Genomic DNA, 18,094 nt, shown 5'->3' with positions numbered 1-18,094 from the left:
AACAAAAGGTGCTAGGAAAACTGAATATCCAGATCCAAAAGAATGAAGCTGGACCCTTCTCTCCCTCATATGTAAAATTTAACTCAAACCAGCTCAAAGATCTAAACAGCTAAAACTATAAAACATTAAAGAAAATCTTCACAACACTGGATCTGGCAGTTTCTTTTGGATATAATAACAAAAAAGCACTAGGAACAACAACAAAAAATGAATACACGGATTTCGTCAAACGAAAAACCTTGGGGCACCTGGGTGGCTGAGTGGCTGAGCATCTGCCTTTGGCTCAGGTCGTGATCCCTGGGTTCTGGGATCAGGTCCCACATCAGGCTCCCTCTAGGGAGTCTGCTTCTCCCTTTATGTCTCTACCTCTCTCTGTGCGTTTCTCAATAAATAAGTAAAATCTTTTAAAAAAAGAAAAAAGAAAAACTTTTCTGTGTCAAGTGACACTATCAAGAAAGTAAAACAGTCGACAAAATGGGAGAAAACATTTGCAAATCATACATCTGATAAAGGATTACCATCCATGACCTATCAAGAACTCCTACAACTCAACAACAACAAAAAATAAACAGCCCAATTAAAGAATGGGCAAAAAACTCCAACAGACACATCTCCAAAGAAGATATGCAAATGGCCAATAAGCTTATGAAAAGATGATCAACATTGTTAGTCAGTAGGAAAATGCAAATCAGGGCACCTGGCTGGTTCAGTCAGAAGAGCATGCAACTCTTGATCTCAAGGTTGAGAGTTCGAGCTCCACGTTGGATGGAGGGACTTCTTAAAATAAACTTAAATTGTTTTTTAAAAGATGCAAATCAAAACCACAATGAAATACCACTGAACACAAATTTCTAGGACCTAAACAAAAGTCATATATACATACAATGGAATACTGATTCAGCTACAATATGAAATTCTGATCATGCAACAAAATAGATCTTGAAACATTTTAATGGCATTAGCCTGACATATAAGGTCAAATATTGTATGATTCCACGATATGAGGTGCCTAAAATAGGCAGCTGAGAGAGACGAAGAATAGAATAGAGGCTACCAGGGGTTAGAGATTGGGGGAATGAGAAGTTAATTGTTTAACGTACAGAATTAGACTTTAAAAAGTTCACTAATAGATAATGGTGATGGTTGCAAAACACCATGAAGGTACTTGATGCCACTGAATTGTACACTTAAAAAAGGTTATTTTATCACAATATAGATAAGTAAATAAAATTTTAAAAGCTAAATTCGCATTATTTTGATCCAGTTCCCACTTTGGAACTTCCTTTTATCAGCCAAAAACACTACTTTGTATATCTCACCTTTACCCCTAAACTTTTCCCTATTGCCTAAAGAATAGTTTCAATCCCAACTGTCTCACAGTATCCTCCAGACTGTTCACATCTGCCTCTTCATCCTCATTTCTTATCAACACCTGAATAAATCTTCAAGTCTCTAGCTAACTAACTTTTCTGAACATCCATTTTCTTGATCACCCAGACCTGAACAACTCTAAGTTCTATTCTTATTTCAAGCTCAACTAAGGTTCCACACCTCTTCTTGCTGCACATATAGCCTGCATTATTCTCCTAGTGGACAGGTACTCTGGATATATAGCTTTGCATCCCTAAAGAAATAACTGGAAAACCTAAGAGAGAGCAGTCTAGGCCATCCTTGACTCCCCTTCTTTCTCCTAACTCCTTCATTCTTGGTTCCTGGAGGATACAGATGTATTTCTCAGGTTCTCTTGCAATTAGATATAGCCATGTGACTAAGTTCTACCCACTGGAATGTGAAAGTGTGCCATTTCCAGGCCTGGCCCATAAAAAGCCTCAGCATGATTTCCCATGTTTTCCTTTCTGGCCAGCAGAATAGGATCAACTTCCATAGAACCTATGTTTTAAAAATGGCAGTCTTTGCTGTCCAAGGTCCTAAGAAACCACAAAGAGGAGGGGGGTATCCTACAAAGCTATTCAGATCAGCAGCTCATTACTGTTTCATAAGTATAATAAAGATCTATTGTATTAATAAGCCATTATACTACCTTCCTAGTAAAATAAAAACACAGTAAAATAACAAAAACTATAAACTAAAAGAGAGAACCTTTTCTCACATATAGTTCACATATAGTTCACAATGTATAACTGAGCCCAGTCCAATATGCTTAGGGTTCTATTTGTTTGTTATTGTTATTTGCTCTTTGCTTGCTATATAATAAAGAACTAAATGATTACCAATGCCTAGGAGGAGATCTGTCACACTGCCAGTCTATTGGCTTAAGTACTGAATTCTTAAGTAAGAATTCAGGAAGCTTGGGGATCCCTGGGTGGCTCAGTGGTTTAGCACCTGCCTGTGGCCTAGGGTATGATCCTGGAGTCCTGGGATTGAGTCCCGCACCAGGCTCCCTGCATGGAGCCTGCTTCTCCCTCAGGCTGTGTCTCTGCCTCTGTCTCTCTCTGTGTCTCTCAAGAATAAATAAATAAAATCTTAAAAAAAAAAAAAAAGAGTTCAGGGAGCTCAGTATACTCATAGGAGACTCTCAAGCTCCTACAGGAATTCTCAAGAGCTACAAGAATAGTTCTAAATGCAGTTTTAAACATTTACATTAAATTCTGTACCCTGGGATCCCTGGGTGGCGCAGCGGTTTGGCGCCTGCCTTTGGCCCAGGGCGCAATCCTGGAGACCCGGGATTGAATCCCACGTCAGGCTCCCGGTGCATGGAGCCTGCTTCTCCCTCTGCCTGTGTCTCTGCCTCTCTCTCTCTCTCTCTCTCTGTGACTATCATAAATAAATAAAACTTAAAAAAAAAAAGAAAGTTGTTTAAATTCTGTACCCTAAAGAAATGATACACAGTCTTCTCCAGTAACCACAGAATTTTTTCCCCACAGAATACTTTTTAAAGCAAATATGTACTACCATTTTCTAACCACAATTAAATCTTTAAAAATCACCAAAAAAAACCTAACAATTTGGAAACTATAATAGATTCTTCTAAATCAAGTTTAGTATCATAAAGTAAGAGACTAATAGACAAAAAGTCCATAGGTGAATAGAGAAACTGGCAAAAAAAAAAAAAAAAAAAAAAAAAGCTAAATAAATACAGGAAATCAATAGACATGCAAAAGAAAACATGCAAATGACCACAAAACAGAAATGATCCTGAACCTCACTAATCAAAAGCAGTAAAATGAGACACTCTTTTTCATGTCACTAAAGACTGAAAAACATGTGATCATGGTAAGAATGTGGGAAAGCAGGCATTCTAAGTCATATTAGTGACATGCTACAAATATTGGAGAATGTAAATCTAAGAATAACTATTAAAATTTTTAAATACAGGGTTGTTTGGGTAGCTCAGTCAGTTGGGTATCCAACTCTTGATTTCAGCTCAGGGCATCTCAGGGTCATGAGATCGAGCTCCATGACAGACTCCACTCAGCAGGGAGTCTGCTTGGGATTCTCTCTCACCCTCTCCCTTTGCCCTTCCCCCTGACTCAAGCACACTAGCTTGCTCTCTCTTGCACATGCGCTCTCTAAAATTAATAAATAGGGATCCCTGGGTGGCGCAGCAGTTTGGCGCCTGCCTTTGGCCCAGGGCGCGATCCTAGAGACCCGGGATCGAATCCCACGTCAGGCTCCTGGTGCATGGAGCCTGCTTCTTCCTCTGCCTGTGTCTCTGCCTCTCTCTCTCTTTCTCTCTCTCTGTGTGACTATCATAAAAAAAAAGTAAAATTTAAAAAAAAATAATAAAATAAAATAAAATTAATAAATAAAATCTTTAAAAAAATTTAATAACAAAAAAAAATTTAATAACAAATCCCAGTTTTGGAATTCTAGTCTATAAAATCAAAAGCATCTGTTAACTGGGGTGCCTGGGTGGCTCAGTCAGTTAAGCATCTGCCTTCAGCTTGGGTCATGATCCCGGGGTCCTGGGATAGAGCCCTGTGTTGGGTGAGCAAAAAGCCTGCTTCACCCTCTCCTGCTTCCCTGGCTTGTACTCTCTCTGTCAAATAAATGGATAAAATCTTTTAAAATATTAAAATATAAACATTTATTAAAAGCATCAGTTAATATTTACTTAAGAATTAAATGTAATGTCAAAAATTTGAAAAAAAAAAATCTAAGTACCTAAGTATTCATCCATTCACAGTGAGGTGGTTGAGTAAATGAGGCTCATTAGTGTAACAGAATATTACCTAACACTTAAAGGAATGTGTTAGATGTCTACCAACTATTTTGAAGAACAGCCAAGATACACACTTAAGTAAATAAAGCAAGATGCAGAGTAATGTGTATATTATGATTTCATTGTGGGGTGCCTGGCTGACTCAGTCAGTGGAGCGTGTGGCTCTTAGTCTCAGGGTCATGAGTTCAAGCCCCACACTGGGTGTAGAGAGTACTTAAAAATATATATGACTTCATTTTAAAATATAACCATCACTGCCCTATGTACGTATATATATTTTAATTTGAATATTTGTATGAGCAAGTAGATACGAATGGAAGGATATTTATAAACCAACCATTAATAATGGTTAGCTCATAAGTAATGTGACTAGGAAAGAGTGAGAATACATAAAAAATAAATGAATAATGCAATTTTTAATTCAGAAATATTTTAAAATCTAAAATTTTTAACCTAGAAAATTACTAAGAAATATATAAAAGTCTATTTCAAAAATCTTGAGACATTCTGGGTACAAATGTCACATATTGTGTGATTCCATTTATATAAAATGTCCAGAATAGGCAAATCCATAGAGACAGAAAATAGATTCGTAGTTATCAGAATCTAGAATAAGGAGTGACTGATAACAGATATGAGGTTTCTTTCAGGGACAACAAAAATGTTCTTAAATTAGATAGTGGTGATGGTTGCACAATTTTTTGTATATGCTAAAAACCAGTGAACTGTATGTATGCTTTAAAAGAGTGAATTTTATGGTATGTGAATGATATCTCAATAAAATGAATAAATAGAATCTTGGGTAGGAGCAATATGACCAAAAAAGCTAGGAGACAAAAAGAAAAAGAATTGGCTACATACAAATTTTAAATATCTAAATAGCAAAATCTAAAACAAAAAAACCTATAAAGTTAAAAAAAAGAAACCAAGCAAAAAGTGTACATACAAATCAACAAAGAACAAACTATTCAGTGGAAAAAGAGAAATTCATAGAAGGTATACAAATAACCAATAAACACTTGGAAAGATGTAGTTGTGATCATTCGAATGCAAATTACTTAAGAATAGTATTGAATTTATAGTAGCTTTTTAGCTGTTTCTTTTCCCAATAAACAGAAACCCCCCCCCCAAAAAAATTACTCTTTTGACAAGGCTCCAAGGCAACCTAACATGAAAAACGGTGTCCTCACAACAGAAGATAGAGGCTACAGATCAAAGAGGAGTACCAAAGCATCACAGACTCTAAAGGATTACCTAAGTTCACTTATTTAGCCATCTATTGCATAAATTCCCTATCCAATATTTCTACAAATTATTGAATCATTCTGCTGATTCTGAACATCTCCATCCACAGGCAAATCATTTCATGGGCAGGAGCCCATTTCATGTTCACTCAATTAAGAGTATTTCTCCCAAAGTGGCAGGCAAGCAAGCAATAAACAGTGTATTACAAAAACAAACTGCATACAGAAATTCAAATAACACAATATTAACACCCTACACTGCTCTATTTTATTTTAAGGATTTTCTTTATTAACTTATTTGAGAGAGTGAGAGAACACCCGAGAAAGAGCATTAGCAGAGGAGAGAGAAGAAGCAGACTCCCCACTGAGCAGGGAGCCTGACGTGGGGCTTGATCCCAGGACCCCAGGATCATGACCTAAGCCGAAGGCAAACGCTTAACCAACTGAGCCATCCAGGTGCCCCTACCCTACTCTATTTTTTAAAAATTACAAGGGCTCCTTAGAATTAGCAGTTGTTTTAGTACCAATTTCACTTAGCATATGTGGTATCCTACACCCTCCTAATAAAATGCTATGAACACTGTTCTAAAATATCTAAAATGAGTCACTAAACAATTTCATCAGCACCAAGCAGATACACATCTAAGTATATGCAAACAACACAACACAAAAGTGATGGATTGTAAGAGAGCAACCCTTGCTGTAACTGTCAAAAAAGCTACTTGAGCAACTAGCAGATGTGTTGTTTAGTCTTCTCTGGTAAAAGAATGAAACTAAAGAATTGTTTTAAATCTTTTTTCCCTCCAAATAAACCTGTGTATGAGTAGGTCTCTGCCAAAGCCAGCAAACAAACAGACCTAATGTGATGATAATTAGAAATGGTCCCCTGAAATACTGTTCTGACAGAACACTAAGCCTAAAAGTAATCCACATCTTGATTAAAATGGACTAGATGACATCTGGACAGAGTGGAAATACTTGTGTTTCCTCACCTTATTCATGTTGTTTTCATCAACTACATCCTTGGATATATCCTGAATTATTTCTGGACACAAGATAAGGAGAATGATTTGCAGTGGCCAAACTGCTGCTTTACGTTTGGTGCTTTCAGCAAAACCATCCACCAAGTCAAACAGTTTTTCTGCACACTCTATGTAAAAAATACAATTAAATGATATTACTATTATGAGAAGAAAATCTCTGGCATTAAACTAAAAGCTGCCACTATCCAAAACCCAAAGGTCACAGTTTTAAATGATAAACCTAGAAGTTCATTTAAATAATTAAATTCATTCAGGTAAGCAGGCAAGTATTGTCTTTGTATTGAAAGAACTATCTTGATCCACCCTAGAAAATGTCACATTTCAGAGCAAACTTGTGTTTAGTTTCAATGAGCAGGGCCTTATGCAAAGTATGATGTATGCAAGAAATAAAGACTGGACAGCTTCCCGAAGGGTATCATCAAAGCTCTCCAGGAGTTTGTATTCTCTGCATTACATTTGTGTCTCAAAATTCTAGTTAAAGATATCACCACTTTATACAAATCTCTCTAAATACAAAATGAAGCCTCAGGACACAAAAAAAGTACTTCTCTACAAAGAAGAATCATCAAATATCCAATCTACAACTCTAAAGATTAGAGCTTCATTCCAAACTTCTTTTACTATTTGCTCAAAAGGAAAGGAAAAGGACTGAGGGAAATTTTGAAATATAAGAGAAAAATAGTATTTCCTACTTGACATCAGCTGACAAAATGTAAAAGCACCTAAATAACAAAAATAACCTGGAAAATGATAGGCTTTTACCTCATAAGTAAGAGTTTAAAAGATGAACAATCTTATCCTTACCAGCCATATCAGTCTGTGGAATCTGGTACAGCTTTGTAAATTCATCTGGATAATTTTCTACCCAGTTCCAAAATGCCTACAAATAACAAAACATATGTTTTTATATATAAAGCACAGATATTTTCAGAATATAAATAAATGTCATACATACTTCTAATTTCCTTTGTAAGAATATTGCAATGCATTCCTAAATATTTACGTGAAACTATCACTTTTACGTCGTGACTTATGGTTCAAAATAGTAAAAATAGCATCATTTACAAACAAAATTTAATAAAATTTTAATATCAAAGATGTTATAACTTACTTTTTCCAGGCTATTTATAACTGCTAACTGTGCAACCTTCTTTAGGGCTTTAAATTTAAATGCAGTTTCTAGGGGAAAAAAAATTTTTTTAATTAACTCTAAAATTGATTAGTTAACACAAATTCACAACTACTCATAAAAACAAACAAAACTTTCCTTCTACATACAAATTTTTGTTCTAGCATTATTTGTAAGCAATGTGAAGGTAAAGATAATATAAACCAAAAACTCACTGGTTATGTTCACTAAAGACAAAACTCAATAAAAAGCAATTATGCATTGAATTTCAAAGATTCTTGTTTTTATTTTTAATAATTTGTTTTTAAAGTATAAAACACACAGTCATTGTAGAAAATTCAAAGAATACACAACAATCTAAGGGGAATTTAAAATATCATCCATGATTCCACCATTCAGAATCACAGGTCTGATGAACTTCTTCCATCCCTTTTCGTAAGCATGTATAAGACAAATATATTTACCATGGCTGAGATCATAAAGGCTAAATCAAACCTGTTTTCTTCATTTTACGTAGTATCTCCAATTTATTCAGTATCATTAAAAATTCTTCATACATATAATTGATGACTCTAAATACAAGAGTAACTATTACTTAATACTTACAAGTCAGGTATTTTCAATATTTCTTTTAAAATCTTACTATTTTCAGATATTATAGATGAGCAAATTGTGTTTCTGAGGTTAAAGATCTAATTAACTACTGAATTGGGTTTCAAAGCCACAGTTTGTTCAAGTACGCTCTGGTGTCTTTCAGAATATTTAAGTCCGTATATTAAGTCACTGGTTATTTAAACATTTTCCAATTGTACAGTTAAGATATTTCCAATATTTCATTATTATAAATAACACTAACAAACACTTTTATATAAAAATCCTTTCCATATTACTGTTCATTTCTTTAGGATAAGATCCAGAAGTAGAATTATCTGGTCAAAGAGATTAATATTTTCTCTTGATAAACACTGTCAAACTGATTTTCAGAAGGACTGGGCCAAATGCCACTCACACAGAGCAGCATATGAAAGTAGCCTTATCACATTCGTATCTCATTAAACACATTTTTGTTTTTATTTTGCTAATTTGTTCAAAACACTGGACTGCATTTTATTTTTTTTTTAAGGTTTTATTTATTTATTCATGAGAGACAGAGAGAGAGAGAAGCAGAGACACAGGCAGAGGGAGAAGCAGGCTCCATGCAAGGAGCCCGAAGTGAGACGCACTCAATCCTTGGTCTCCAGGATCACACCCTGAGGTGAAGGCGGCGCTAAACGGCTGAACCACCCGGGCTGCCCTGGACTGCATTTTAAAAACAAGACTAAACATCACTCCGTATGAATATATTATTTTTTATTTCCTCCTTCATCTATGTGTTGTCCCCATCTACAAAAAGACTTATACCTAGAAAAGATGACCCTTCTATAAACTATTTTACTGGTAACAGTCCCTTGGAGAAAATACCTAAGACTTTGCTTGTTTTAATTGAGTTATAATTAACATAACATTATATTAGTTTCAGGTATACAACATAATGATTCGGTATTTGTATATACTGTGAAATAATCACAATACGTTTAGTTAACATCCATCACCATACATAGCTACAAATTTTTTTTTCTCATGATGAGAACTTTGAAGATCTACTCTCTTGGCAACTCTGAAATACACAATCCAGTATTATTAACTATAGTTGCCATGCTGTACATTATATCCTCATGAATTTTTATAACTGCAAGTTTGTACCTTTTAACTCCCTTCACCCATTTTGCTCACCCTCCCATCCCTTGCCCCATATCTGGCAAACACCAATCTATTCTATCTATGAGCTTCAGTGTTTTTCTTTAAAAAAAAAAAAATATTCCACATATAAGTGAGACACAGAGTATTTGTTTCTCTGACATATTTCATTTAACATAATTCCTTCAAGACCTATCTGTATTGTTACAAATAGTTATGATTTCTTTTTTATAGCTGAATAATGTTCCATTTTAATTTATATAATACATATATTCCACTTATACATAAATACATGTTTATATATAAACATAATATATAAAATATTAAAAGATTACTTTTAAATATATATAAAAACACATACGTACATGTTAAATATAAATATCTTACACCTTCTTTATCCATTCATCTGTCAATGGATACTGAAGTTGTTTCCATACCTTGGTTATTGTAAAATAATGCTGCACTATTCAATAATGAACACCAGGTGCATATATCTTCTCAAGTTAATGTTTTCATTTTCTTTGGATAAATACCCAGGAGTGAAATTGCTGGATCATATGGTAGTTCTACCTTTAATTTTTTGAGGAGCTCCCAAACTATTTTGCTTGGCAGCTGTGCCAATTTACATTCCTACCAACAGTGTACATTCTCACCAACACTTATTTCTTATTGTTTTGACAATAGCCATTCTAAGAAATATGAGGCGATACCTCATTGTGGTTCCGATTTGCATTTTCCTAATGATGAATGATATTGAACAAGATTCATGTACCAGCTGGCCACCTGTATGTGTTCTTTGGAAAAGTATCTATTCAGGTCGGCTGCCCATTTTTTAAAGTCACAATGTAAGGTTTTTTTTGCTATTGAGTTGAACAATCTCATATTTTGTCTTATCACATGTATGATTTTCAAATATTTTCTCCCATTCAGTAAGCTGCCTTTTCATATCATTGATGTTTCCTTTGCTGTGCAGAAGCTTTTACTGGTGTTGTCCCACTTACTTATTTTTGCTTTTGTTGCTCCCTATAGACTTTTAATGAAGGGATACAAGTACCTTCTATATTTATATAAATATCTAAGATAGAGATGAGTCTTCGAGTAATAAAACTATCAAAACAATTTAAATGTCATTTTTTTTTCTGGACTTGGAAATGACTAATTTGCTCTCTAAGTTTTAAAATATATCCCTCTAAATTCTTTGTTCTTGCTCTCCTTTGATTTTCAAATAATGGCATTATATTTCAGTGTTCTAGAGCCTTTTTGCCTTCCCATGTTCATTAACTTTACCCTTATAACATCTTAAATGTGTTACACATGGTAATTTATTCTCAGTTCCAATGTATATGCCTTTTATTACTCCAGTTCTGTAAGTTTCTGACTGGACAGCCTACCCATACCTCAAAGGCAATAGATGTAAAACTAAATTTATCATTTTATTGGCTAAGCTCTTTACTGCTATCAACCTTTCCTTTATTTTCCTGCTTGAATCAGCTTGCTCTATAATATTCGGTGATATTTCTCTTTAACCTCACATTTCTAAATTAATCATCAAATGCTAGGTGACGTATTTTATGAATTTAGTGTACTCTACTTCCGAAGTACCACCCTACCAATTTGGGGTGGGGTAGGGTGGTACTCCCTACCAATTGGTCTCCACCCTACACCATTCCATCCAGACTTGCTCTACTCTCATTTTTCATTCACGTTACTAAGTCCCAGAACTTATTGTAACCTTCTGCTATCCTGCAAATTTCAAATAAAGTGGTATGCCTAAAATAAAATACTGATCCCACCTTAAAGCCTTTCCATCACTTCCCATGGCCATTAAAATAAAGCCCTATAACACATAAGCACAATGTGTAACAGTTGGCTCTAGGGACAGGAAGATGTGATATGAAATTTACTGTGCCACTTACACTAGCTCTCTGACCCTGGAAATGTTACTTTTGCCTCAATTTCCTCATTTACACAAGGAATGATATTACTACTATCTGTCTCATAGGATTCCTGTGAGGATGGATGATAAAAGGCATGAAACTGCATAGGATAATGTGTGACACATACTGAAAATACAACAAATGACACCATGCTTTTATTAACACAATCTGGCCTGCTCTTGTACCTCTGTATCTTGCTCTTTTCCTCTTAACCACTCACCCCCAAATTCACACCTCTTCCCGCACTATATGCTCACCTTACTTGAGTTTGCCATATTACTTTGCAAATAATTTGGTAATAATATATTTGTCTCATAAGCCAAGCCATAAAGGGAGCTTTATTACTCTCTGGTTTTTGTTTTGTTTTGTTTTGTTTTGTTTTGTTTTGTTTTGCCCTTTGTAAACCTAGTACTTAGTATGGTTTCTTGCACACAGTTTCTTAACAATGCTGTAAATTTTAAAGTAAATTTCAAACACATTACTGGGATACCTGGGTGGCTCAGTGGTTGAGCATATGCCTTCAGCTCAGGGCGTGATCCCAGGTCTGGGGATCGAGTCTCGCATCAGGCTCCCTGCAGGGAGCCTGCTTCTCTCTCTGCCTGTGTCTCTGCCTCTCTCTCTCTCTCTCTCATGAATAAATATATAAAATATTTTTAAATAAATAATAAAAAATAAAACACATTACTAATTTCACTATTCATATTACAGGAAGTTTCCACTCCTTTCACCATTGTCACCTACAGCCATCTTTTGCTGGCCTAGATAATACTGGCTTTTTTATACTTTACACATTTATCAGTTATACTCTAAATTTATGTTCATGAGGGGGCTATATTCAATGGGAATGACTTACCACAATAAAAAGAGACATTTATTTACACATTTAATTTCTCTTATTTGGCATGGAGAACCATTTAATTATTAGATTAACCATTTCTTTAAAAGAACTGATTTTTTTAAAAAGATTTTATTCATTTATTTGACAGCGAGAAAGAGCACAAGCAGAGGGAGTGGGAGACAGAGAAGCAGGCTCCCCACTGAGCAGGGAGCCTGATGCTAGGCTCCATTCCAGGACCCTGAGATCATGACTTAAGCCAAAGGCAGACAGATGCTTAACCGACTGAGCCACCCATGCATCCTGAAACCTGATGTTTTACAGAAGTACCTACTCATGCGCAACTGGGACTAGGTTTATTTCTGAAATGTCACTAAACAGACATGAAAAATCACAAAACACTTATATTTATTAGATTTTATACACAAGAGAAAAATCTCTAAATTTTATCATTCTTATCTTAATTTTAATGATAAATACTAAGATCTTAAAATTTTAACTGTGACCTAAGTTGTGGTTTATTATAGTCTAAAACAATTGCTGTCCACTTACAGTAGCTAAAATGATCCATTTTACTTCTTTATTAAAGTTACTGAAAGTGATTTAATTGTTGTTTGATCATAATGGTAATGACTTAAAATGGGTAAAGAAATAGAACACAACCTTATAGCACTGATCTACATAGTCTTTTTTACACATCTCTAGGGAAACAAATTTAAAGTTTAAAGCAAGTGTTAAAAAAAACTATAAACAAGGTATTTTGACAATTACACTGCAAAACTGTTGAGTTTCTCAACTAAATCTTCTTTTAGTCAGACACTAAAATCATTTTTCATAATTCCTTAATCAATATACAAAGTAAAATTTAAAAAGTGTAAAAAGTGTGCATCACATACTATAAGGTTTCACACTTAAATTAGCCAGGATCCAATAATACACAAAACCAAAAAAACAATTTTTGTGAAATGAATTTAGGTATTTATACTCAATAATGCTCACTGATATTTGATTTATATTAATATTTTCATGTTTACCACAAATATTCTCAATTCATTGTGACTTTATTTTAATCAAGATAATAATCAAAGCATTTTCCAAAGCTTTAAAATCACATATTAATAGGTGCTTGGGTGGCACAGTCAGATGTCCAACTCTTGGTTTTGGCTGGGGTCATCATCTTGGGTCGTGGGATTAAGGCCATGTGACGAGTCTGCTTTGGTTTCCCTCTCCCTTTCCCTCTACCTCTCCCCCTCCCTTCCCCATCTCCACTCTCTTGCTCTCTGAAATAAATAAATCTAAGCATTATAATGTCCCCAGATGGGATTATAACTGAAACATTCACTGAAAAGGTAAGAGGCTTTGTAATGCTGCAAAGTCAATCAGGAAGACAGTAAAAGATCTGAAAACACAAATGTCAGAAATGAGATGCTTGTCTCAATTCCTCCTCTTATCATAAAATCACAATCTTCTGGTTCCATTCTATGAAACTTTGATATCCTGCTAACTCTGCTTTTAGCAATAGAACAGCTAAACAGGTAACTTCTATAACCTATAACTATCCTTAAGAAATGAAATTCTAGACAAATTAGGTAACAGCACCTGTATGTTCTCTTTGCTAAAACAAAACTTGTAGTTGAACAAAATTTCCATTGCCAAGATTTAAGATGCTCACTATTTTTTTGTTTTCAAGGGCTCAAATATTATTGAACCATTAAGCATTATTGTCTATTTCACAAGGACACTTGCATTATAAAATCCACTTTGATATTCTAGTTCAACACAACTGGTACAATTCATACACCGAAAACACTGGTTTTTCAATCAGTCATTAGTTTCAGACATATCATACATTTAAACTTACCCTTTAGAAGTCGTTTTAATTTCGCACAATCCACATTGATATACTGTAACAATTCTATATCATGAACATCAACATTGTCTTCTGAACAAACCGTCAATTCCTGTAACCTGAAAAGTAAAAACCAAAACTAATTTATCTTAAGGAAAGTTCAAAATTCTGAACCAAACAGATTCTTCTCATACCAGTGATTAATTTTTTTAGAAAAAATATACATATAAAAATAAAACAATAAATATTTATTATAAAATTTAAAGGTACCTTGCTAATTCAGGGGATATGATGACAGAAACCAAGATAATTCAGTAGATTTCACTGTTCATACATAAGTCATGCTATATGCCTTAAATATATATATAATTTTTATCTAAACAACAACAAAATCACAGCATGCAGAGAACTACTGAAGTAGACGTGTAAGTATGATATACTAGTCTCTGTGCTATGTGTATTTTTTGAAATTTTTCTGTAATGAAAACAGTCATTAACTTCTGATTACATCAACCAGACTTCAGAAACATAAATGACATTTTATCTACATTTACAGGATTCATTTACTTCATATTGAAAAAAATGAGTAAGCCTTTTACTCCTTACACTTTTCACAATCTGTACGTTTATGTGATTATTTCATTAATGTCCCTCCCTCACAATAGAACTTATTTTATAAAGGCAAGATCTTTCTAAACCCTGAATTTCCCTTATATTAAATATGAAGCTATCACAAATGTAGAAAAATTTAACATGTAAAAAAATATTTTTTTAACTAATAAAAAAATTCCCTTAAGTCTGAATACAATTTTTCCTCCATTTTTCATTAACAACCACAGAAGTCAGCTTTTCACTTGATCTTAGCCAAAAGGCTGAGAAGCGATAGAAGTCAGCTTTTCAAAAGTTGGTATTGTTAATCTATTGAACTGTGCTTCCTAATGAGGCATATTCGTTACTTCAATTAATAGATACTAAAAATGTAAGCAGATGAATGGAATTATTAACGTTTACAAATGCAAAGAGAGACAGATATGGTGAAAAGCATAATCTACAAAATCTTAGCCATAATATTGACTTGGATTATAGCCATTTTTTTCTTAAAGATCTTATTTATTGATTTATGAGAGACAGAGACATAGGCAGAGGGAGAAGGAGGCTCCTCACAGCAATCCTGACGTAGGACTCAATCCCTGAACTGGGATCACACCCTGAGCCAAAGGCAGGGTGTGGCTCAACCACTGAACCACCCAGCCATTCCGAATTATACCAATTTAATGTAGTCTAAAACTGACATTAACCATATTAAATCTTCAGTTGCTAAAAATGAAATTGATTCAACTTCTTCCTTCTCAAGTTCCTTTTTCACTCACTTTAGCCTGCAGATGTATAGCTAACATTAAAATTAGTCTAAGCACTTACACTAAAGCTCTTCATATCATCAGGGTGAGAAGGCTTAGCAGCTCACACTGGGAATGACAAGGTCCTCAATATTGACTTACATGCTAAAAATTCCACAGCTGCTGCAAAAAGCCTAGGAAATACGGAATATGATTTCTTCAGAAACACAACTTAATAAATCAGCAAAACCAACTTTTGAGAAGCTAATTCTTGTGGGCATTTTTGAAAAATAGAAGTTTAATCATTTTAATAGTCCAGTATTTCCATAGGGAAGGGGTATTTTGTGAGGCTTAAACATCATTTCCAAAGCATAGCAATCAAAGGACAGTTGGAGCAAAAGAAGTGGAAAACTTATTAAAACATCTAGAAAGGGGGTCCTCCCCAGGTGGCTCAGCGGTTTAGCGCCTGCCTTTGGCCCAGGGCATTATCCTGGAGTCCCGGGATCGAGTCCCATGTCGGGCTCCCGGCATGGACCCTGCTTCTCCCTCTGCCCCCCCCCCCATGTCTCTGCTCCTCTCTCTCTCTCTCTCTGTATCTCTTATGAATAAATAAAATCTTTTTAAAAAATAAATAAAATAAAACATCTAGAAAGACCAGGTAAACTGAACCACAAAAAAAGGTATTTAAAACGTATAGAAATAAAATAAAAGTGCTTGGGTGGCTCAGTCAGTTAAGTATCCAACTCTTGATTTCAGCTCAGGTCATGATCTCAGGGTGGTGAGATCAAGCCCCCTACCTCAGACTCTGCACTCAGTGGGGAGTCTGCCTGAGTTTCTTTCTCTCCCTCTGCCCCTCCCTGCCTTTCTCACTCTCTCTCTAAATAGAGGGAAAAAAAGGGCACCTGGGTAGTTCAGTGGTTGAGGGTCTGCCTTTGGTTCAGGTTGTGATCCCAGGGTTTTGGGATCAAGTCCCCATCAGGCTTTCGGCAGGGAGCCTGCTTCTCCCTCTGCCTATGTCTTTGCCTTTCTCTCTGTGTCTCTCATGAATAAATAAATAAAATCTTTAAAAAATTTTTAAAATTAAAAAAAGAAAAGAAAGAAAAGAAAACAAACACCACCCTACCCAGGTACAGAAATGAAGAGGAACCTGAAAACCAGAGATGGTTTTGAAGACATGGTCTGAACTTGCAACAAAGGAAGCACAAGAGCTAGGTTTTTTCCTCTCCTTAACCTAGGTGTTTGAGGTTAACATCTACACGGGACTAGATATAAAGCCTTATACCCCAATAATGCAGAGGGTGGAAATGCGGCCCTGAAAAAAAAAAAAACAAAACACATGACTAACAAGAACTAGAACTATGCAATTCCTTAAAAGAAAGTCGCACAGAGAGAGACAGAATGAGAAGAGTAGAAGGAGAAAAAAAACCTACTAGCATAAGATATGTCTGCTCTGGCTGTTGTGGGTAGGGGAAAAGTCACCCAGGGCTGTTACTTTATATGGGTTTGAAGTCCACATTTATACTATCCATACAATCTAGGGTGAGAAATTAACCAAAAAAAAAAAAAAAGGCCAGAGCTGGGCACTTAGTAAAAGAAAATGCAAAAACCATCACTAGGACACTCCCACAGTTCCAAGATACAAGAGATTCCCAAAGAAAATACAGATGTGCATTAAAGATGAATTTGCAATCAAAGTTTACAGAAGAGAGGAAACCATTCACTATGAATGAGAATTGGCACATACAAGCATATGAGATTATTTAACAATCTTAAGAGAATGTTAAATAAGTATGTTCTAAATGATTACAGCCATATAAAAAATTTTAAACTATTAAGAATAAGAAACCATAAAAAAAAAATCCAGTAGATCTATGAAAGAATCAAATAGAACTTTTGTGGCATCTGGATGGCTCAGTCAGTCAAGGTTCTGACTCTTGATTTCAGTTCAAGTCATGATCTCAGGGTTCTGAAATCAAGCCCTGTGTTCAGGTCCATACTGTGCATAATCTGCTTAAGATTCTCTCGCTCCCCCTCTGCCCTTCCCCGCTTGACTCTTCCCTTATACCCCCTTCCCCCTTCTCTAAAAAGGAGGAAAAAAGAATCAAAGGAATTCTTAAAATCACTGAATCTGGGGCACCTGGGTGACTCAGTGGTTGAGCGTCTGCCTGTGACTCAGGGCATGATCCCAGGGTCCTGGGATCGAGTCCCACATCCTACTCCCTGCAGGGAGCCTGCTTCTCCCTCTGCTTGTGTCTCTGCCTCTCTCTGTGTATCTCTCATGAATAAATAAATAAAATCTTTAAAAAAAAAAATCACTGAATCTTCGGCTTCTGGTAATATGTCAAATCAGATATTCTGCAGGGCCTTCCCACTACAAAACAATTAGATCTAGTACAATTATATAGTAATTCTTTTTTTTTAAGACTTTATTTATTTATTCATGACAGAAAGTAAGGCAGAGACACAGGCAGAGGGAGAAGAAGGCTCCACACAAGGAGCCCGATGTTGGACTCCATCCCAGGACCCCAGGATCACTCCCTGAGCCAAAGGCAGACGCTCAACCACTGAGCCACCCAGGCGTCCCCTGTACAGTAATTCTATGGAGATAGCACCTCATCTTCTCCATAAAAGAATACTATGGGCCACAGAACATTGTATACTTCGGCAGAAGTATACCTAAGGTCTGTAGCCCATATTCCCCCAAAAAACATCAAAGGCCAGAAATATCAAAAGCTAATGTTAATCCTAAAAGAGAAACATTTGTGGACAGGTAGAATAGTCACAGAGTAAATTTTCATTT

The 18,094-nt window shown here is 35.3% G+C and overlaps 1 protein-coding gene across 5 annotated transcripts in view; it reads right to left on the bottom strand.

Annotated features, from left to right (window-relative positions):
- Positions 1–18,094, bottom strand: part of NF1 (neurofibromin 1) — a 265,517-nt gene that overhangs the window by 177,810 nt on the left and 69,613 nt on the right. For all 5 annotated transcript variants that reach the window (XM_041726981.1, XM_041726978.1, XM_041726976.1 and 2 more), the window contains 4 exons: positions 13,970–14,076; positions 7,582–7,649; positions 7,275–7,350; positions 6,420–6,577 (listed from right to left, as the gene is read on the bottom strand). In XM_041726981.1, coding sequence (XP_041582915.1) covers positions 6,420–6,577; positions 7,275–7,350; positions 7,582–7,649; positions 13,970–14,076 — 409 coding nt within the window. The remainder of the gene's footprint in view (positions 1–6,419; positions 6,578–7,274; positions 7,351–7,581; positions 7,650–13,969; positions 14,077–18,094) is intronic.

This window comes from Vulpes lagopus, chromosome 12 (genome assembly GCF_018345385.1).
Source record: "Vulpes lagopus strain Blue_001 chromosome 12, ASM1834538v1, whole genome shotgun sequence".
Lineage (NCBI taxonomy): Eukaryota > Metazoa > Chordata > Mammalia > Carnivora > Canidae > Vulpes > Vulpes lagopus.
Note: the sequence above shows the minus strand (reverse complement) of the source record. Positions and strands in the feature narration are given on the sequence as shown.